The following is a 22679-nucleotide window of genomic DNA, read 5'->3' on the forward strand; positions in this document are numbered from 1 at the left end:
AAACAAAATTTGGCCCTCTGCATTGTTTTGTTGGCCCCTAAGAGGCACTTCAGCAGAAAGCTTTCAGCCAGGGTGGCGTTACTGAAAGCTTTCATTTTCGGCACTTTTCATACCGGCAAATGCAGCTACATCAAGCATCAGGAATGTACGCTGAAAGGTGATTAATGCATCCTCGCACGACTATAGTTTATAGGCTGTACAAGAATACTATTAGTACCTACAGTCGTGTTTCCTTAACACAATCCTGCATTTGCGACTTTTAGCTTGATACAAGTTTGAATTAATCAAGAAAGCAAAGAAAGCAATAGCTTATTCGTTTAGGTGATGTGCAGAAATGATAAAGTAAAATAATTAAACGGAAAGGAGGTTCACATGTTTGTGTCAAATAGACAAAGAAGGAACAGATGAAAAAGAAAAATATTGAAGCTAAGAAAATATAGTAAAGTCCGAGTGGTATAAATCCGAAATATGCAAATTTTTGGGCGATAGCTACAATAAAATCCTCAGACCGGGGTGTATTGTGTACAATGTGTAGAATTTTTGATGATCCGAACACTGTCCTGCATGCCACTATCGACCATACGAGCATTCAAACCATGACCACAGCTTTGAGCACAACGCGCTGCCTGCATATCGTTGACTACACCATCGCCAGCCGCACTGTATAGATCACGAGCAGTCTGCGGCAGCACATGGCCCGCATATCACTGATGTTGCAATCGTTAGTCGCACATTATACAGCAAGAAGAGTTTCCAGTGGTGCGTGATCCCCAAATCGCCAACGTTGTGATCACCAGTTGCGTTTGTAAGCAGCTGGTGGTGGGGCCTACACATCACTAATCTCATGACTGCTAGTCACATTGTGCACACAGGAAGCAGTTTACAGTGGCGCGGGCCATGCACATGGCGATGCTGCGACCTCCTGCCACACTGCCGTGAGGCCATAAACAGATCTACGTGAATGCCTTTCTCATGCTTCTGCACAGGGATTTTTGTTCGTTTGTCTTGATGATGGGAACAGGAGACGGGGTAGGCAATCAAAGCGATGGTTAGATGGCATAATCGAGCCATTGCAGATGAGTCTATGTGATTTTCAAAAAATAGTGGGAGACCGGAAATCTTGGCGTGATATAGTTTATGTGTCATGAAGAGTCAGACACGACTGAACTGAACTGAATGTGTGGGTACACAGTGTGAACGTTGCCAAGAAAAAAAAGGTGCATGCTGTGCAGAAGACATGATTTCTACACAACTGAAAATTGAACATTGAAATAGTAAGGCAGCATAACAATTCCTGCTAGTCACAGGTTACGCTTGAGAGACTAATGCAAGCATAAGTAGGATGTCTAAATACAGGCAATGCATCAGAACAAAAGAATATTGCAGGGGAAATGAGCACCGGGAAAAGAGGATGGTATGTGTTAGTATTTCTTTGCACCTGTCTGCCTTTTTTGCATTGTTTTATTTCCCTTCTGGCAAGCCTAACATGTCACACGGCACTATCGCAGAGTAAGAAGATTGCGTTATCGAAATGAATAACGACTGCCGATTGTCTTGGCCTGCAGTTGATAATGTTAACTAGTTGAGAATACAGAAAATGGGCATCCAGTAATGCGGCGGGAGGGTGTCATTAGCTCCTGTATGCAGCCTTCCTTGTGTGCATTCGTTTCACCACAGAACCCTTAAATTGTGCCTCTACTACTCTAGAACAGGGGCACAGACATGAAACTTGAGCCACATGAATGTGCCTGACTCGGGTTCCAAGGGGTTTGATTCTTATCTCAAAGGAGTAATTGATGTCGTATGATGTCACACAACCCATTGATCACTCGTTGCCTGACTGTGTCTTCTACCACCTGTCGGGAGCATCATTTTTTAACACAGGATGCTGACAGCACCAGACTTTTCAGAAAAAGGGGCCTTTAATGTTACCACGTTAACATGAAAAATGCAGTATGAAAAAAAGCAAGCACCACAGTTCAGCACTGACATTTCTTGATCAGGCCACCTTGAAGCAGCCTTTGAAACATCACAAAATGTCAGGTCCCTCAAAACACTGCTCACAGCTGTGGAGAAGAAGAAAAGGTGTGCCTTCAACAGCCTAGTGAGTGGTCAGTGGGGCTATCTTCCTTGAAGGAAGACCCATCCTGAAGTGGCCGCATAGGAGCTCACCTGCCAGCGTGACTCATGGTTGGACAGGTCACTCTCAATGGTGTCAAAGACCAGCCGGTACACGCCAGCCCTGACAAAGCTCCTCAGCAGGCTGGTCCTCAGCGGAGGTGGTGACGCCCGTGCTTGGGAGCACCACTGCACTGCATCCTCCAGCTGAAACCATGAACCACTGAGTCAGCCTCATGATCAGAGCCAAGCCCACAGCTTGGCTGTTTTTCAGCGGGGATGTAGCTTTGAGATTGCAAAAAACGATCAAACAAATTTGCATTTTTAAGACATCTGTATCCACCTCTATGCCTTGTTTTCTATGCGGCCCCAAAAACTTCACTGCTGAAATTCAGCATGATGAACACTAAGAGCTTATTTTACAACCAACACTAACATCAATAAGTAAAGTTTTTCAATCCAATATTGGTTCTGCATACTGCGAAAATGCTCAAACAATTGGCGCATTTAGTTTTCAGGTAGAATACTGCTGTGTGAAGCAGATTTCTTCCCATTTGCTTTTATATTATGCAGACCTCATTTGTTTTGTCATACTGCAAGTTAAAACATTGTTTGATTTACAAAATTGCTCTTGTATGAATTTTTTTTTTCTCAATTAGGCATGTCTAAGATAAAGATAAATGCACTGGAAAATTTGAAAAATACAACTTTGTGTCTCAAAAGGGAAAAAAAATCTATGAATGCCTACACCTGTAGCATGCCAGTCAAAACAAGACAAATGTGGATCAAGCCTCCTACCGCATGTTTATTCTGCAAGCTCTTCATAAGAATGAAGGAAGAAATATATTCTTAAAAACTTTTGCAAAAATAGTCATAATAATATTTCTAACGAGGTGAAAAGTCTGAATATTGAAGGAGCAATGAACATTTGTTGAGAGCTGAGCACCTTAAAGCAGTGCACCTGCCTTGTTGCACCCATGTCGTTCAAATGGGTTCCGCATGCTGCTTCTGTGGGTTTCGTGAGCCCCAACATCAGGGCTCGAGGAACCCACAATATGCAGAGAACACTTTTGATGCCCTGCTGTCGCTGGAAAAGGATGCGGCAGGCAGCAAATGAAAGCCAAGCAGGCATGATGTGATTCTGTCTAGCCACCAACGGTGTAAGTGGTGTTAGTCAAGCAAACGAATGAGGTGAAAGAGACTTAAAGACTGATTTTCTTGTTTTAAATTCAAAGCTCTGAGCACGGATGAGCGGCAGAGATTTAATAAAAATACGATATTAGAGGAGTCACTCTTACTCTTACACTTACAATAATAAGAAGTTACCTGTCAAAATGGCAGCAGTACACAGATATCAGCCATGCGAAATCAAGTACAGGTCAAATACATTATGGAGTACTGCAAGGATCTATTCTTGGGCCACTGTTATTTTTACCTTAAATAAACGATATAGTTGACGTGACATCTACGCCAGAAATATTGTATGCTGATGACACTAATTATTTTTTTGGGGACAAGATCTGGATGCTCTGCAGGTAGATGCCAACACATGGTTGGAAAATTTGTCTGTATGACTATATGCGAATAAACTGGAATTAAATATAAAGAAAACCAAGTACATTGTTTTCAGAGCACGTAACAAGTACATCAGAATGAAGCAGTGATTCACTTTCACGGTGAAGTTATCGAACGTGTCATAACACACATTTCTTGGCGATATATTTCATGAGCACTTAGACTGGTCACCTCACATTGATAAAGTATGTACAGATATATCTAAATCTATCGGTATTTTATACAAAATTAAGAGTCTATTGCCCACCTGGCTGAAAAAACAGCTATATTATACAATGGTTCATTCGCATTTTCACTACTGTCTTCTTGAGCTCCTAAAACAATCTTAGAACGCATATACTTACTCCAAAAGAAATTTATACGGTTGATAGAAAATGCACTTTACCTCAGCCATACTCATCCACTGTTTAGAAAATGCCAGTTGCTTAGCATATGGAATGTGATAAACAAAAAGACAGCGTTAGTCACTTATTTAGAAATGCGTTCCGATCCTCTCGCATTTTACAAGTACATCGCCAAAGTACACAACTACAACACGCGACACACAAATTTCAATAAAGCAATAATTCGCACTAACTACGGCACCCAGAAACTCGCATACAGAATTTACAATTTCTTAAATGATCATCATCCTGCTTTAAACATTATTTATAAAAGCAAGTCTTTGAAAGCTTGCAAAAAGAATATCGTTTTGTACCTGTTGTCACTCCAGGCGTAACCATTCTAATCACTTATCTAGTTTTTTTTTGTGTGCTTTTTCGTTCGTCACCATGAAGATGGTCAATCATGTCTGATTATGAATTATGCACCGAGTGTGTGCCTTCTGCTTTGAATGTCTTGTGCTCCTGAGTTGGAGCAATAAGAGGGCAGACTCTTCGTCAGGCACTTATTTACCTCTTGGTCTCTCCCCTAGACAACTATAGACAGTAGTCAATGGTCGTCTGCCTGCTCCGGAATTCCCGTGTGATTTGTCCCTCATATTTTGTTTCTCTATTTATGATAATTAGGTTGTTTTGCTCACCGAAACCTAGCATTAGCTTCCCGCTACAATCTGTGTATCCAACCAGATAGCCGATGTGGCTGTTCATGTCTCCCAGTAGAATAATACAGTTAGAATCTCGGTGATACGAACTCGGCTGATACGAAATTCAGTGTGATACGAGTTCATAAAATTCCCCGGCCGAATTGCATTGCGTTCAGTGGGCAAAAAATCGAATGTTCCGAACACTTTTTCTTTTCGCTACGGGTGATACGAACTTCGGTATCACGACCGGTCGAGGCCCACGCACACACGCACAGCGAGAAAAGCGTGCGCAGTGGCGCAGCACTGATAGCACGGATCACGCACACGCGCGTGAAAGAAGAAAAAAAAAATTACACCGGAAAAAAACCGGCTTGGCAACCCGCGGCAGCAGCGAAGTTGGCGAAGGAAGGCGGCGATATCTTGCCCCCCCCCCCCCCCCCCCCCCCTCCCGCTCTCTCTCTTTCTCTCCCCTCCCCTCGCATTTTGTTTTGTTTTTTTTTTAGTTGTGCGCATAGCCTTGCGGCCCTCTCCACATTTCTCCGCCGCCCCGCAGGCCATGCTCTTCCGCTTTCCGGAGTCTCCGCTGCGGCGGCAACACGTTGCTACACGTTGCTTCGTTTTCTCGTTTCTTGAGGCTGACACCGCGTTGTCGTTTTGTGATCATCTCGGCAATGCGAAAAGGTACATCATACTGCAATGTCACGGAAGAGAAAGGCGTTGACCTTTAAAGACAAATTGGAAATTTTAAATAAGGTGGACAAAGAGCCCAAGAAAAGGCGCACTGCCATGGCCAAGGAGCTAGGCCTGCCGCTGTCAACGTTGTCAACGATCGTTGGTCAGCGCGACCAAATTATGCAGAATGTGCAGCACTTCGCGATGAATTCTAAAGAAGCCAAAACTGCCTGCCATGTGAAGTTGGAAGAGGTTCTTCTAACGTGGTTCAGAGAGGTCACGGCGGCCGGCGTCAACATCGACGGAAAAGTGCTTCGTGAGAAGGCAGCGGACATCGCACTCACACTTGGAATTGGTGACTTTCAGGCCTCCGGTGGATGGATTCACCGGTTCAAGGTGCGTCATAATCATTCCTACAAGACCGTTCGTGGCAAAGGAAAAAAAGTCGAAGCCTCCGCCGTGGAAGACTGGATGACAACCACACTGCCGTCTTACATAGCGGGATATGAGGCACGTGATGTTTTTAATGTAGATGAAGCAGGGCTGTTTTACAATCTCCAGCCCGCAAAAAGTTTGTGCTTTAAAGGCGATGCCTGCCGGGGTGGACAAAAGGGCAAACAATGTATCACAGTTTTGTTTTGTTGCAATGCCGACGGATCAGAAAAGATGCCGCTGACAGTCATTGGCAAATATCAAAAGCCCCGATGCTTTAAGGCAGCCGGTCGATTGCCCTGCGTCTACAAGGCGAACAAAAAAGCATGGATGACATCTTCTTTGTTTATCGAATTTGTCACGCACCTCGACCGCAAGATGTCTTGCCACAACAGAAAAACAGTTTTGCTGCTGGACCAGTGCACCGCCCATCCAAAACAAATGACACTACAGAGTGTTAAGGTGCTGTTCCTGCCCCCGAACGCAACAAGTCATTTGCAACCACTGGATGCTGGGATTATAAGGAATGTTAAGCACCATTTCAAAGCTTTGTTGGTGCGCCGCCTCCTCGCGAAGATTGAAAGGAAGGATGCGAATCTCCAGATCACTCTTCTGGACGCTGTGCATTTTCTTGCAATTGCCTGGGATCACGTCGTTCCTACGACCATCGCCAATTGTTTCGCGAAGTGTGGGGTTTTCAAATCCGCTGTGGCTACTGCCTCGCAAGTGCCAGACCCGATTCCCATCGATGTCTGGAATCAACTTGACGTCGACTGTTGCGTCGACGATTTCGTCACCGCGGACGACGACCTTGCCACCTGTGGTCTCCGCACGGTTGAAGATATTGCGGAGGAAGCGTCATCACAGCCTGGCATTCCATGCAGTGACGAAGATGACGACGACCAAAGCGTTGATGACCCACCGCCGACGGCAGCAGAAACGATGCACGCCATCGATGTTCTGCGGCGCGCCGTGACCTCCGAGTCTGTGCGGGAGAAGATAGCGGCCCAATTTCTCAGTTTTCAAAACTCTCTGTTATCAGATCTCGCGGAAAAGAAGGTGTAGAAGGATATACGCGATTTCTTTCAACGAAAATAAATATTTCATACCTGTTGGAAGGCTTGAAAACGGATTTTGCTCGTTTTTTGGTGATACGAAATTTCGGGTGATACGAAAATTCTCGTCTCCCTTTGAATTTCGTATCACCGAGATTCTACTGTATCGGCTGTGTCTCCAAACTGGCTTATATCATCACTGAGACATTCAACGAGATCCTTGTTTTCCTTCTTGCATTGGTATCATGGTCCTAAATAAACTACCTCTAGCCATGTCCTTATGCTGGCAATTGTTCCTAATACCCAGATATGTTCTTTGCAAGATGATTTTATTCTTTGCCAATTTGTTCCTTGGTGTATCAACATACCTCCCCCTCCCCCCTTTTTTTCCGCTCTCGTTCTGTTGCACCCCTCCCAGATGTAGCCTTCTATAAACTTCTATAAACGGCGGATCTTTCTAGATCACTGAGGTGAGTCTCGCAAAGAGCGTACACACCTATTTTGTCATCCTTCAACTGCTGTTCTATCTCTACCCATTTCGCTCTCTTTCTACCCCCTTGCATGTTCATGTAGCTGATCCTAGTGTTAAATCTCTCTTTTGTACATTTCTTTCTGGACCTCCTCTTTGCCAATTTATTGGGCTCAGCCTCTGTTATTACGATTTCTTCTGCTTCACTTCCAACTACCCCTGGACCCGGAGCCCTCGCGGATCCTCTAAAAACACTACAACCCTGCCTGCCAGGCGCCAGCTGATCTCTGCTCCCACACTTCTGTTAAAATGGATGCCATCTCGCTGAAAAGCTCTGCCAAAACCTGACCTATATGCACCTCCCTGTTTACCTCAACCACTTTGAAAGCTTCTCCAGTCCTGATGGACTGCTGATGCATAGACAGCACCCCATTGCTGCTGCTGTGAGCCACATTGGGTGGCCTGCCAATCACTTCCGAGGCACTAAAGTTACTGAAAAGTGCTAACTCTACCAAGTGCAGCCCTGACACGATCCCGACACAAGCGTGACTTTGGCACTGCTAAGCCCACTGCTGTAAGCCATGCTTGCAAACAATGCTGGCTTGCAATGAAGGAAGGCAATACATCATTAGCATTGCAGCATGGGAACCAGTTTATAGCAACTGCACAGGTGCTGACCCAAAAGTCATGAAGAAATGGTGACTGTTCTCACAGTTATACTGACACAATTTTGCCCCAGCAGCGGGGCTAACATACACACTGTGCTGAGGTGTTCCCTCTCAAATAGTACCAAAATATCAGCCGCATTCATAATCTTGCGTGTCAATATAATTTTTTCCATGCGCTTTGCTGTGGATAGTCTGAACAAGGTGAAATTACATCATACCTGGATTTGAAAGCTTTATCAAACTTTATGCCATGCAATCTCTTTTCTTGCTCTCTCCCAAACACCCAAATCTGATAACGCATTCCTCAAACTCTACATTACCTTCTAATGACATTATTCTGGTCACAAATATACTACAAATGCTTACAGCAGACTGCCTCGCTATAAACCCAGCCATCAACTGAATTAGGCCATTGTGTAAAACGCAGCACATCTGTGTAACTAGACAGGGGTCATAAGTGTTGACGTGCACGGCCAAATTTACGACCGTGTAGTAGTGCGAGACTCACCACTTTGCGAGGCGGAGCATCAGGCCCACAAGACAGGACCTGGTGCACCTCGGGCAGTGCACCCCTGCGGCCACACTCCTCCATGGCACCTCTGATGAAGTCCCGGTTGCCAGAGGAAGACAGGTCAACCACGCAGATGCATGGCATCGGGCACAGCCTTGAAGCGGCTGCCAGTGCCTCCTTCAACCGCAACTCCAGCTGCAGGGACAGGTGCACAATGCACTAGGACGCATCACACAGCTCATCTCACTGTAAAAGAGTTCCTGCCTGGTAGTCTGCACCACAACTTTTCTGCTAGATAGTTGCATGCACAGCTGCATACAAATGTGATTATCTGTTCTCAACAGGTTAACTTTGTTCATCATTGCTCACTTCAAAAGAGCTCTCAATAAGGTTTGCAAGAATAAAATTTCCTGCAGCATGTGACATGTGAAGAGCCCAGAGTATCTTACGTGAAACACAAATTTCAGTCACCATGCACTGTCAGCAATTTGGCCTCGACCTCACTGTCTCTGCAATCGCTAGTTGCACTAAATGTACGGGAGCAGTCTGCAGCAGCTTGGGCTTGGCAGATCGTTGACTTTGCAATTGTCAGCTGCACTGTAATCGCCTGAAGTAGTTAGCTGTGGTCTTACAGCCTAGATAAATCCCCTCACTCATAAATAGACGTGCATGAACGCACTTCTCATGCTTGTGCATGGATTTCATGTGTTCTGATGACAAGAAATTTCAGATAACACAAATTCTATTGTTCCTTGTGAGATTCACACTGTCGAGGTTAGACTATAGACCTTACGCAAAATTGCTGCCATCTATCGGACCTTCAGCGAACCGTGCTACGCGACGCCATGTTCAAGGGTTGAGTGCGTCGTCAGCTGTGCTTACGGCTGCTGCCGTCTCAGTAGCTGTGTCTGCTTTGTGCTGTGATTTCCGTGTATGGATACAAAGCAAAAAATGACGGAATAATAGACGATTGACTTGTCCACGCTGCCTACATTCCAATTTTACTTCGTGAAGCGATACTGCACTGCCAAAACTTCTTGCAAATGGTGGTGACAGCGTAGCTACAAATAGAAAAACCTTCGTTGTTGCTCCGCGGCATTCCTTGATAGGGTACTCAAATACGCGTCCATGAAAGTGCGAAACATATTGATATTGCTTCCGGGTGTAAAACAAGTCTGCGATATCATTACGCGCGCACGAAGGAGCTTAATGTTGTTTCTTGTTTTCTTTTTTTTAAATATAGGACTGATGCCTAATAAACACTGCGCTCTGATGGACCTTCACAGTTTCCAGTGAAGTGCGTGCACTACAGTTTCCATCCCTTGTCTGAACGTTTAGCAGCTTATGTATCTCATTAGCGTGTAATCAACCATATAGTAGATCCCGTATTCTATATGTTACTGGCTAAACCCCCAACCACGTGAATTTGCCGGCGAAACATGACAGATCAACGACGTGATTCCGTGCGCGCTGGTCCTCCTCAGATATGTAGCTCCTGTTGCCGTCACATTGTGGTTCTATTTCGTGAAAATCAATATATAGCAGATACTGCTGCCTGCGAAGTCACATAGCAGAGGTCTGCCTTATACCCAGACGCAATGTCAAGCTTCTTCGTGGACGCGTATTCGAGCAGTGCTTTGTGCAATGCGCAGTTTTTACAGCAAAGTCCTTCTCCTCTCTAATACCGCATTTTTTCTCTCTTTCTTTCCGCAATTCTTGACGTAACTGGTTTTTCATTGTCCATGTCAGGGATGAGCTCAGCAGTATGAGGGGGTGAGGGGGGGGATCGAGGTTTAATGGCTTTCTTTGCTTGTGAAGATATTGAATGAAAAAACTAATCGCACTGCGTTCTCATGCAATATTCGACACTAGCGTCATTCTTCACGAAATTGTTTTGCGAAAAAGTAGCAATCGTATACGGGCTGTGTAATGTTAAGGGGGGAGGCTACCCTTGAACACCAACTTTCTTATTTCTTGAAGTATTTGAATGAAATTTTCAGTGTCTGCTCATAGTACACACATTTGAAGAACTACCAAGTTTCATGGAGCTGGGCTCATCGGTTCTCAAGTTAGAGGAGTATATCAAGATAGTTTACATAGGTCCCTAGGGGCGGGCCTGGAGAATTTGCAAAATGTGCTAGCAGTGTGAAATTTGTTATGGTCATTCCTGGATAGTTTCCCCAGGGCAGGACAATTCCCTCTTTCCAAATATCCTCTCTGAAAAATTTTAGTACAGCCCCAAATTTAGTGTTCAAATTTACACCTGACTTAACGATATTTTAATTGACTGTCCCTAATTACACATGAAATATTTAAAAAAAAAAAAACGAATTGTCTTGCCCTCAGAATTTTACTTAGGTATATAACAAAAAAATACTCATGAAAATTCAATAAGTGGTTCTTGAGCTATGACTTTCCCTAGCAACCACACCGTGCAAAAAATTGATTCTGAGAAAACGGCTCTCAAAGGTTGAGAGAACAATAACTTTTTTGTTTCTCAAGTTATCATGATGAAATTTTCAAGACAGGCTCATGACATTAACAAATGAAATACCACCAAGTTTCATAGAATTGCGCACGCTAGTTCTCAAGTTGCAGAAGCATATCAAACTGGTTCGAATAGGTCCTTTATATCAAGCCTGGAGAAACTGTGAAAGGCACTGGCATTGTGCAATTTGCCATGCTGATTCCTAGATAGGTTCCTCAGGGCAAGACGAAGCCCTTTTTCTAAATTTTCTTCCTGAAAAATAGCATAGAATTAGATTTTTTGTTATCAATTAGACCTATGTTGATTAACCAAATTAATTATGACAAATTCCAGACATAATATTTTGAATACATGGGCTTGCCTTGGCCTCAAAAATTTATTCAGGTGCAGTCGAGCCCACTTATAACGGCCCCATTTAAGACGAACACTTGCAATTATCACGAACAAGTCCGGTGCGGCCGTCAAAATATACATTAGGGCTATGGCGCTCCGTCGATCTCGGCTACAGCGAACATCTGTGCGACTAGCCGATCGGCTACAGCGAACGCCTTGGTGCCGCGGACCACTTTCCACATGCTGAGATCCGTCGATCCTGAGCTCTGCAAGCCGCGACAATCGGCATTCCCGATTCCCCCGCGGCATTTCGCCCTAGCAAGGTGGGCGGCGCAGACGCAGCAAGCGGTTTCCCGGTTTATCTATCGCGGCATCTCGCCAGAGGAACGAGGAGCGGCCCAAACGCGACAAGCGACTTCCCAGGTTATCTTCCGCGGCATAAGCGCCGAAACGAAAAAAAAAAAAAAAAAAAGCTAGCCAAGTCTGCACTGAATGCGTGTCGCACTTCGAGGGATCGTGAGCGGCCACGCAACGTTTAACACGTTGTACGAAACCGTTCAGAGGGCACGACGAGAGATCGTAAATCCGGCGATCGCAAAAATGGCGAAAGGCGAACAGAACGTACGAAGTACAAAGACAGCCAACAACGACAGCAAACAAAGAGCCGTAGCAGACGACGCGGGGAGGCGGAGACCGACGCGTCAGCGGCCGCAGCAGCCAATAGTAGTCGCCCGATCCCCCGCGTTCTCGCGGAGCGCGCGCTTTGCCGAATCGCAGCCTTGAATTCGAGCGCGGGAAACTTGAAAGCCGCCTCGAGGCTCTCAATCGGTAGCAAGCCACGCCTCGACCGCGCCGCCGTCGCCGCCGCCGAGGGTGGCAGAAGAAAGCGCAAGAATTCACAAACAAAACAAGACCAAGATGGCGGCGCTCAGTTCGGCGGGAGAGAAATGGTGCGCGCGCGAAGTTTGGGAATTTTCGGCGCTTGCTCGCTGCTCCGCGGCTGCCGCCGCTTGTTAAATAATTAATTTCGAGTATTTCTACGGCGAGTTGGACATTGATAATTACAGAAATGGTAGTTTATAAGACATACTACCGGAATATATAATCTTTCAAAAATCGACTTTTTCGCGATTTTTCGGTTTTCAAAGGTCGCGTCCCCCCTTAAATGGCGGTTTTCTTTTAGCTGCCAAATATATTTTGCAAAGTCCGAATTTATGGCGTGTCCAGTCAGTTGACACCTGAAAGAACACAAATGTTTTCAGTGTGGAGCTGTGATGCATGGGATTTTTTTTTTTGCCATAATGCAAAACAACAAATATTATTTGCCAGCAGCAATTCAGCCTAAGAAACAAATAAAGAAAGAAAGAAAGAAGTAGTAGAATGTACCAACCAATGGGCATACAGAAAATGTGATGCATAAATGTATAGGGTTGGGTACTTTTAGACAAAATAAAGTTGGAAAACGTGTACACTCATTCTTGCTTCTACTGCGATAGCCGCAGTAGCAAACCTCACTGCTAAGCGTGGTAAGGCTCGTTACAAATGATATTGCTCTGTGGATAGTGTCAAATGGTTGGCAGTTTCAATCCCTACCTCATTACACTGTCTTCATTGTGCACCATGAAGGTTAAACGAAGAAACGGCATTATTCAGTGATATGGATGGGAGAAAAGAAAACTGGCGTGGTCCAAATTAAGGCATAACTCCTTTTCAATGCACCTCACAGAAATTTCAAAAAAAAAATCTCGCACTAATAAAATAAAAACAAACAGCGCGGTGATCGCCATCACTATAGCAACAACAATTATGCGAACTTGCGGTAGACGAGAGCATCTAAATGGTAGGGGCAGTGGCTGCCACGTATATACTCTGAGTCATTTATTTTGCGAGTCGTGTTCTGGAGACGCATCTCAGCAACTGAAGCCTGGACGTAGTCGACTATATTCAACTCATCGATGAATTGAATGCGTAAAGAGGTTAGAATATCGCGCTGGAATTTAAGAGAGCAGTCTGGCGCCTTTGAGGTGCTGAAACCTGTTCTATCTGGATACCTGGACGTATACATACGAGCGAAATCTCCTGACAGCTTGTATGCATGAAAGCTTAAAAGCTGAGATGAATTGGCGCAACAAGGAAATAAGGAACAACACTCTTGCAACACTTTTGAAAAGGCGATGCGCAGTCCATCTACAGGCAAATTTAACACACCGTGGGCGATATATTTCGTCTACCTTAGAACCGGGTACTGATTTGCAATCTTTCAATGCACGTTAAATAAGATATTAACGCGGTAGCGTTAAGGAGCTCGTGTCGCAGAAAAGCCGGTGTCGTCGGCGGCGTTGGCCGTGAGCGATAAATCCCGGCATGCACTTCATGCATGTACTTCATAAATAAAAAGCAACTTACAAGATGGGCTGGGTGGGAATCGAACCAGGGTATCCGGAGTGTGAGACTGAGACACTACCACTCAGCCACAAGTTCGATGCTTGAAAGCGGTACAAAAGCGCTTCTAGTGAATGCGGTGTTGCCTTAGAAATGTGCCGTAGAACGTTATACTGCGGTGTATATCGGTAATTATGAGCATGTTACTTACAGAAGTCGCAGTTACACGAGTAGCGAAGTACGTTTCCGCTACATTTCTTCTGCGCTCTGCGCACATGCAGAGCCATCTTGCGGCAAACACAGAAGAACCCCTCCTCGCAATGTGCGGCGCTGCCCCGACACGTGGCGCACCACTCGCCCCTGACGTTTCGCCGTGCACCCTCACGGGTTGTAGAACCAAGCGTCTTTCCTTTCTTTAGATCACTATCTTCGCTCACCCGCTTCTCCCCTTCGGGCCACGCGGGTACCGGTGCGAGGATGCCCCAATACCCTTGCGTTTATTAAGTTTTCTCGCTCTCTCCCCTTCCAACATCCAGCGTGCGTCACTCGAACAGTGGTGTTTAGGCGACGCGGCTCCTCTTTCCGCTCACAGCGCGATTGCTAGGTGCAGCGTCTGATGCCGGACGCCTCTGACGTGATCGCTGCGCCGTAGCGATTCTGCTGGGAAAGCGTCCCCTGCGATGTGTGCCGAGCTGCTTCCGAGGAATCATGCTTCTGCGTGGTGCTCCCAAGCGAGATAGAGGACGATCCCATCAAGGCGTCAGCCCCATGATCGCGTCCGCCTTCATGGCGCGTCGCTGCCCGGCTTTCTCCCTCCGAGACACCGAGTTCTTTGGTTCGTTCTGCTTGCTCAGGCGCACGTTTCGTTGCCGCGCCGAATGCTGTGTGACTCAAGAACATACCGAGCGAATGAGTGGGCGGTGCGAACGAGGTGCAATAACGCTATCGCGTTCCACTCTTGAAGGCGAAGCTTAAGCGTCCTCCAAATTTTTTTACAATTCAGGCGCGCCATTGATCGAAAGTACATCTAGCACGACAACCACACGAGAGCAGATTAACATAAGCCTCAAGAGAAAAAGAAAAAAGCTCAAGGGATGTAACTTGCTGCTCTTTTCTTCTACACCCTTATTTTAATTTTGCGTACAAGGGGCACAATAGTATGTCGATATTATCGACAACAACAAGCATTAACGCAGCCGGCTGCACAATCCCCTATGCCACTTGTCGCTCTTCAATGCAGCTACCCTTTAACATGGCGGAAACGGCAACGGCGGCCAATAGATGGCAGTAATTTTGCATAAGGTCTATAACTGCTTCCATCAAACTGCTTCCCCCTGCAGCTGAACATTGTGAATTTAACTTGGCTGTTTCTGTGGGAGTCTATGCAGACTGCCACTGTGGAGTGTTGTTCGTTGGTATAGAAGAGGATTGTGGCTCACCCTCTGCCTGGGCTCATCCGTGGCCACCAGCAGCAGTGCAGATGTGCCGGACAGCAGCCGGGGCCTCCCGCTGGTGTCCCACCCCAGGGAGGAGAAGTCACCGTGCACCACCGTCAGACAAAAGGGTGTGGGACTACCCTGGGGGCTGGCTATGGTCTCCACCTGGGAAACCCCGCATTCAGATACAATGGCTGCTCACCAAGAGAGGAGGATGCTCTGGCATGCATAGTATTTCTGCAACGCAAGCTACCAGTACTATAGGTTTGCTATTTAGCAAGCACAACAAGGACAACCACGGCTGGGAGGAGGCACAAACAATGTGTACTGAGCCTCCCTCGAAGGCAAACACATTGTGCTGAAAGCAACACAGCAAATTCCACTGCATTTCAAACTCAAAGAATAATATAAACCACCATATTATATTGTCCCTTCTCCCAAAGGAGCATGTGAGCCTGCCAAGTGCATCCCAATATTAGTTACGCAAATATAAAGAGCAAGCTGTTGTTCTTGCGACTGAAGGAAGAAGGAAAAGAAAATGCATGGGCCTGCTACTGGCTCTGTAGCTGAGCCACCTCCGCTGCCTCATGCGGACAGAAGAGAAAATAGAGAAGAAAGAAAAAGAAAAGGGAGAGAAAGATGCGAGTTGGCAACAGCAGTCGTCTCCCACCGAAATGGTAGCGGGTGCGATGACGGCCTAAAACAGACAAAAATATGGTGGCAGGATAGTCCCCGCCGCAAGCGGCAGTGATCTACCAGTCCCAGCCCCGTAGGGCCAAGAGCAACCACCCTCCGACGAGTGAGCTCACCCTGCAGTGAGGAGCAACTCCCCTTTTGGATTCATTTCATCACTAAAAACTTAATTTCGGCCTCTATTATTTTGCAAGGGCCCCTTGGATAGGCTGCCACATCATTAGTAAAACAGCACCCCACTTTGTCCAAGCCCTGTGGGAAGGACGAAGCAAGTGCCATCCAGCACCTTGGCATCAGCCCTGGGCAGTGTGGGCAGGCATCCCAGCTTGCTGCGCACTCGATCCACGGCCAGCTGGGCCTCATAGGAGCGCACGCAGTCGGCCGGAGGCAGGCACACGACCAGCTTGAAAGGGAACACTTCCTCCTCCTGCCGCGTCCCTGCAACAGCTGGCTGCTGGTGGTGCACTGGAGGGCACAGCAGGCGTTCCAGGTCCAGGGGAGCACGCTCCAGCTCATCCGTCAGGGCCACTATCAGCACTCCTGCATCTACCCTCCCCCAGAAGGAGCACACAGAGAGAGAGGCACTTTTTAGCCACTTGTTTGCACTCCCTCCAAAGCAAAGTTTGTGGACATGCGGGCACTCTTTGTCATGTACCTCCCATCAAACATGGTGTTCCATGAAGCACCTGCACAGACTGTTCTTGCCAGACATTTAATTTTTTTTTTTTCCCTCAATAACTTAGTCTCAAAATCACTGATCGAGGTCTGAAGGCACCTTGCAGAATGAACAGTGTGCTGAAAGCAAGCCATCATGTGGACAACTTTTTCATCGTAACCGATGAAAGGACTTTCACTTTAATATGAATAGTCCAAGGAAACAGTTCCGTGTGCTTCCCAAGAGAACCACTCTGACAGCTGTTGCTTTAACCATCAGGAGCCCCAGCAAAAAAAAAACAACAAAGTACCAGGTTCCCTTGACCTCATTTTCACCTTTGACAATGACCACACGTGGTTAGAGGCGAGAGATTGGGTCTAATGAGCAATTTTTCTTCTGTGAACCTTGCCATCCTGAAAGACACTGACAACCTTGCTGCCATTCTGCAGCATGGACTCTAGCAAAGACTGTTACACATGTAGCTACTAGCTTCATGTCTTAGACCTGGGCCGTCTATTTCTTTCTTTTTGCCTTCAAAAACTGTCTCAACATCACTGATTGAGATAATTCAGGCAATTAATTATGCGCTAAGCGAGAAGTGAGTGGGCACCAATTGTTGTATGAGGGATTTCGTTTGGTTTATTTAATCGTGGCATATCAGGGGCATTCATTTCAACTTTCAAAATGTATACATTGTTTGCCATTACAGTCGAACCCGGATATATCGAATTTTGGTTATATCGAGCTCACGGAATATCCCCTTGAAAATCCCATGTAAAAGTATAGGAAAACTCCGTACCATGCATTGGACGTTGTGCCTTCCCCAAAGACAATCGCATCACCTTGGCCGTTTGCTGCCACGTGACATTTTCAAGCCACGCGCGGTGAGAATGAGAGGACACAGCTTGGCGATGACTGGTCTAGGGGCAGCAGCGCGCCCTTCCCCCAAAGGCGCGTGCATCTACGGTGATCGCTGCCGCGTTCTAGCACGTGACGTTTGCAAATCATGTGTGTGAAGGAACGAGAGGGATCCAATGCAGCAGTGGTGTTCGGGAGAGGGGAAAAACGCGATAGAGCGAAGCGCAAGGGTGTGGCCACTCTTCTGTTGAGCTTTATCTCTCCCCTTCCTCTCTCTTTCTCGGTCTTCGTTAGCAGCAGCACACACCACACATGCGCGGACCAGCCAGCTTAGCCCGTGGCAGACGCTTCTCCAGAGTGTATTGTGAACGCTCTTCGCGCGTAAGCTATGGCGGCCGCGGACACTAAGAAGCGGCAGTTTTTTTCTTTTCTTTTTGCGAGAGCAGTTTTTTTCTTGCCGTCGTGCTGAACATATGCTATGGCAGCTACGGAATTTAGGATGCAGCAAATTTTTTTTTTCTTTTGCGAGAGTTGTTCTTGTCGGGCTGAACGTGCGGCACAGCGTAAGCTATGGCAGCTGTGTAGATCAAGAAGCGGCAGATTTTTTTTTTTTTTTTTTGCGAGAGTGGGTTATTCTTGCATCTATGAATCAACAAAAGCTCGCGGTCAGCTGTGATCATGACACCGGCTTTTAGCATTGTTCGCTTCAAATGGCATTTGCGGCTATCACGCTTGCCAATGATTTTGTAGGTGTGGACTGTCAGCCCCACCCTAAGCGTGGCGCGATAAATCGAACCAGGCATGTGCAACCAAGCCATCATGCGAGCACTCTGCCAAGTTCGGTCCCTGCCACCGCAGGATCTATGAAAAGTATAGTCAAAAGAAAAATGCGACAGTATCGCTACGCAGCATCTTGGCGCGCTTCCAGTAAATGAGCTGTGGATGCGATGGTCGAAATGGAGGGACATGCCCCCCAACGCTTTTCTTTTCTTCAAATTCTCTGGGGCAAAAATGGGGAGTGGGTTCATTATGTGAGTGAGTTGACAACGCGACAAATACCGTAGTCGATTTCTGCATATCGAATTATCGATATATCGAAATATTTCGCGATCCCCTTCAAGTTCGATATATGTGGGTTCGACTGTTCGATATAAGAAAATCGGCTTGTGACGGCACTTAAGATGCGAAAAAGCGATACTGTATTTGTCGCGTAATCATTCCACTCCCATAATGAACCCACCCTCCACTTTTGCACCCAAGAATTTGTTAAAAAAAAGAGAGAGAGAGAGAGAGAGAGAGAGAACAACAAAAAAGCCATTAACTTTAAACACCGACCAGATCCCTCACATGCAAGCAATTAAGCGATTGAGCGATCTCAGCTATGAGTGGCAGCGACAGAGCGAAAAATTTCCAACTTGTTGGAACTGCGTCCCTCTCGCCGCTCGAGCCATCGCGGCAGCTCAGAACAAGGTTTCAGTGTCGCCGCGGCAGAAATTGCGAGCGTTTTCGCTTGCATGTCGATGGCGCGAGCCACTCCGTTTCGGTCGCCTCTTCTTGGCCGCGTACCAAGATGCTGCACAGCGATAATGTGAGGGCGTGTTTATCTTCTCATAGCTCCTGCGGTGGCGGGGAGCGACCTTGGCAGAGTGCCCGCGTGATGGCTTGATTGCACAAGCCTGGTTCGATTTATCGCGCCACGCTTGGGGTGGGGCGGGCAGTGTACAGCTACAAAATCATTGCCAAGCGTGATAGCCGCAAATGTCATTTGAAGCGAACAATGCTAAAAGCCGGTGTTATGATCATGGCCGACCGCATGCTTTCGTTGATTCATTCATGCAAGAATAAACGACTCCCGCAAAAAAAAAAGAAAAAACTGTCGCTTTTTTACGTCCGCCGCCCCCATATCTTACGCTATGCCGCGTGTACGGCACAACGATAAGAATGGACGACTCTTGCAAAAAAAGAAGAAGAGAGAGAGAGAGATCTGTTGCTTCTTAACATCCGCAGGCGCCATAGCCACGTCAGCCGTCGTGCGCAGAGGGTTCGCAACACATGCGAAAAAGCATCCGACGTTCTGTCTGAAAATGGGCTGCGCTGGCTTCGCGCATGCGTAGCGCGTGCTACTGCGAACGAAGGCTGGGAGAGAAGAAGGAGTGAGATAGCTCGGCAAAAGAATGGGCACACCCTTATGCTTCGCTCTATCGCATTTTTCCCTTCTCGTTCCCGCCGGCTCTGTCTGGTTCATTCACGCACATGGCTTTCGAACGTCACGTGCTGGCACGCGGGAAACGATAACCGCAGATGCGCGCCTTTGGGGAATGGACGCGGTACTACCCTAGACCAGCCGTCGCCGAATTGTCCCATCTCATTCCTTCTGCGTGTCGCTTGAAAACGTCACGCGGCAAACGGCTGAGGGGGATGAGATCGTCTTTGGGGAAGGTACACTTTCCAGTGCATGGTGCGCAGTTCGATATATCGAACGACCGGTGAAATTGAGTTCGATATATGACGCAGCTTTCCTATACTTTTACATGGGATTTTCAAGGGGATAATTCGTGAGTTCGATATAACCAAAATTCGATATATCCGGGGTCGTCTGTATTTCAAACTACTCCATTCAAGCACAATCTGCATTGAAAGATCACTAGTCACACTCTGTCCGCCCTTCAAGCAATCTAGGAGCTTCTGACAGCTACTTTAGGGCCGCAATCTCTATCTATGGCGTGATTCTGCTTTTCCTAATGGTACAGACCTACATCTTCCAGTTAAGTCATGCCACCCAGCAAACAACAAGGCAAATTTAATGAGAAACAAATAAAGTGCTCATTCTGATCAGTTCTTTTTTGGCATCACACTTGTTAAACCACAGCCGTAGGGCTCCACTGACCCGAAATAAATAATTTCTTGCTTGTTTTTCTGAACTGAAAATCTGGTCGAATTTCTTAGATGCTTTTGAGCGCTGCCTAAAAAAGGAGGAGCCAGCAAAGGAAATAGGCTTACCGAGGCCCTTGGAGATGCACTGCCAGTCCATGGTCGGTCCCGACAGCCTGGGTCTCTTCTCGGGAGGGGAGAGCAGCTTGAACGCCGGGTTCGTCAGGGTGCACAGCATGCTGGGGGCAGCCGGGAAGGTCTCACGGGCCCTCCGCTGGCGCTTCTCTCGCTCACAGAACTCCACCCAGCTGCAAAGGGGGCTCTTGAAAATAACCTACTTCCAGTTTACTAAACATATCTACACAGGCTACATTTGACAAGCGTTAAGATTTTACAGCTTGTGCAGGCTATACTGATCGCCATAACATACGCAACGAGATATCTCTGCAACCACAGAGGTGTGTTCCACATGGCTTCACTAAAATTAGACTTGGCAAACACCAGGAAGGGGGCACACGACGAGAGGCGCACGAGAGAGGCGCCTACGCGCCCAGTGCCGCGCCCTGACAATGCTGGAAAAAGTATGCATTTCCATGAAGCGTCTCTGGCGCATGCGCTCCTGTGTTGTTGCAAGATTTCGTAGGCTGAAACTGGCCGAAACAGTTTGACTGCTACTTGAAGCTTGTCCCGGAGTGACTTCCATCACCTTTGCACACGCTCGATGCTGTCTGCAGGATTGCAACACGAGGATCTTTAAGCACATTTCACTTATTCAATGCTTGCCGTAAACAATGCGCTGACCTGTGCGCGGTGCTTCTGGCAGCACTAGAGGCAGCACATCAGGCACCCCCTCTCCCCACATAGCTTCTTTAACTAATTTATTTTTATGCTGTTTGTGGCTGGCAAGCCACAGCGAGTGCCGCCGCTACACTTCGGCGATGAACCTTTCGTTGTTGATCGACTGACTGTACTCATGTCTCTATGCACCGCAGCACCGCTGTCAAAAAAAGCAAACAGAGATCACAGAGACGGTGCGAAAGGCATCCTCTGATTGGTGCACGCCAACCAATAACTGGCAAGCCTCCCCCGCGCCAGCGAGACTGCCGTGGAAATATCTGACCCCTCATGTAATGTCCCATCTGGGGGTCCTTGAGGTACTAATAAATAAATAAATCTCAGCTCACGCCTGGTGCGTCACGCATGAGCAGACAGACTCCAGCATACGTTTGTGCGCGTGGCGCGCCGCTCGGATACCCTATGGAGTGGGGCCTTAAGACAGCCTTCTCTTGACTTTGAAATGTTTGGCTTATATTTTACTCCAGAGCCCACATCATTCTCAACATGACAGGCTCCGAGATTTGGACTATTTTTGATAGCTATTTTTGTGAACGGCAATCGATCTAGATAGATAACAATGATGCATATTTCTTGTGTCAATAAATCTGCTTTTTCATTCCACTCTACCTTCACAGAAGACTGCAGTGAGGGCTGTGAGTTGTTACATAATGCCACACATTAGAAATACACTACCTGAATACAGAACGGATAAATGTGCTAGTATCAGGAGTGGAAGCGGGCTCGAGCATTTTGAACAGCTTTGGGAGCAGTAATAAAGCCATTTTGGAGCAGCTTTGGAGCAATGAAACGTGAGTTTTGGAGCATTTGAATTATGTTTTGGAGCCCGTTTCTAAGGTCAAACGCCTTTGATAATTGCCGTTTTCTTTTTCTGAAATATAAAATCCAACCAAATTCCTTTTTGCCTTTACAACTTCGCACTCATCTCCGACAAGACAAACGGTCAGAGTATGTAAGCATATGCAATATGCTGACCTTAACAACAACTTGGAGCAGACTAGCAGCAAACGGAACGCTTGCTGGTGCACTTCATAACTGAACACCTAGTCTGACCTAATGCATTTACCTATTTTGACTTGATGGATTCAAATGTCGAGTCTACCACTTCAATGCACTTTTAGCAGTGATACTAATTTGGAGTCCAGATTAATGGGCATGGTATTTCCACTCCTTACCTTGTGCATATTTATTTAGAATACACTTCAAAGCCCCTAGATATGGGGTATTACATGATCCTTTTGATCCTATGTCTGGGCTTATCTGATAAATTCCTGAGCACTGGTTATTTTGTCTGCCAAAAAGGCACCTTCAGACCACAATAATGCGCATTGAAAAGCTTGGCACCAGTGCCGCTCCCGTACCTTTTGTCTACCTTGAGATTGCAGACGACTGTAGCGCCACCTCGATCGCCTTGTTTGTTTGTAGTCATGAAAGAGGTCTACAGTGGTGGTGGAAGCGGGCATGAGCATTTTGGAGCAGCTTTGGGATACAAAGGGATGGCATTGAAGGGTTACCATCCCTGTCAATAGTTCATCATTCTTTGCTTGAGCAATGCTGGGGCTCATTTCCTAGTGATTGGCAGCT

At 46.7% G+C, this 22679-nt stretch overlaps 1 protein-coding gene across 1 annotated transcript in view; it reads right to left on the minus strand.

Moving 5' to 3' along the window:
• Positions 1-22679, minus strand: part of xmas (RRM_XMAS2 and SAC3_GANP domain-containing protein xmas) — a gene marked incomplete in the record, with an annotated part of 165655 nt that overhangs the window by 29707 nt on the left and 113269 nt on the right. The window contains 5 exon segments of the mRNA XM_084605353.1: positions 2173-2325; positions 8522-8719; positions 15167-15328; positions 16143-16402; positions 20370-20548. Of these exon segments, the coding sequence (XP_084461479.1) occupies positions 2173-2325; positions 8522-8719; positions 15167-15328; positions 16143-16402; positions 20370-20548 (952 nt within the window).

Source organism: Amblyomma maculatum, chromosome 1, assembly GCF_055883805.1.
Source record: "Amblyomma maculatum isolate TAMU_Amacu chromosome 1, ASM5588380v1, whole genome shotgun sequence".
Taxonomy (NCBI): domain Eukaryota; kingdom Metazoa; phylum Arthropoda; class Arachnida; order Ixodida; family Ixodidae; genus Amblyomma; species Amblyomma maculatum.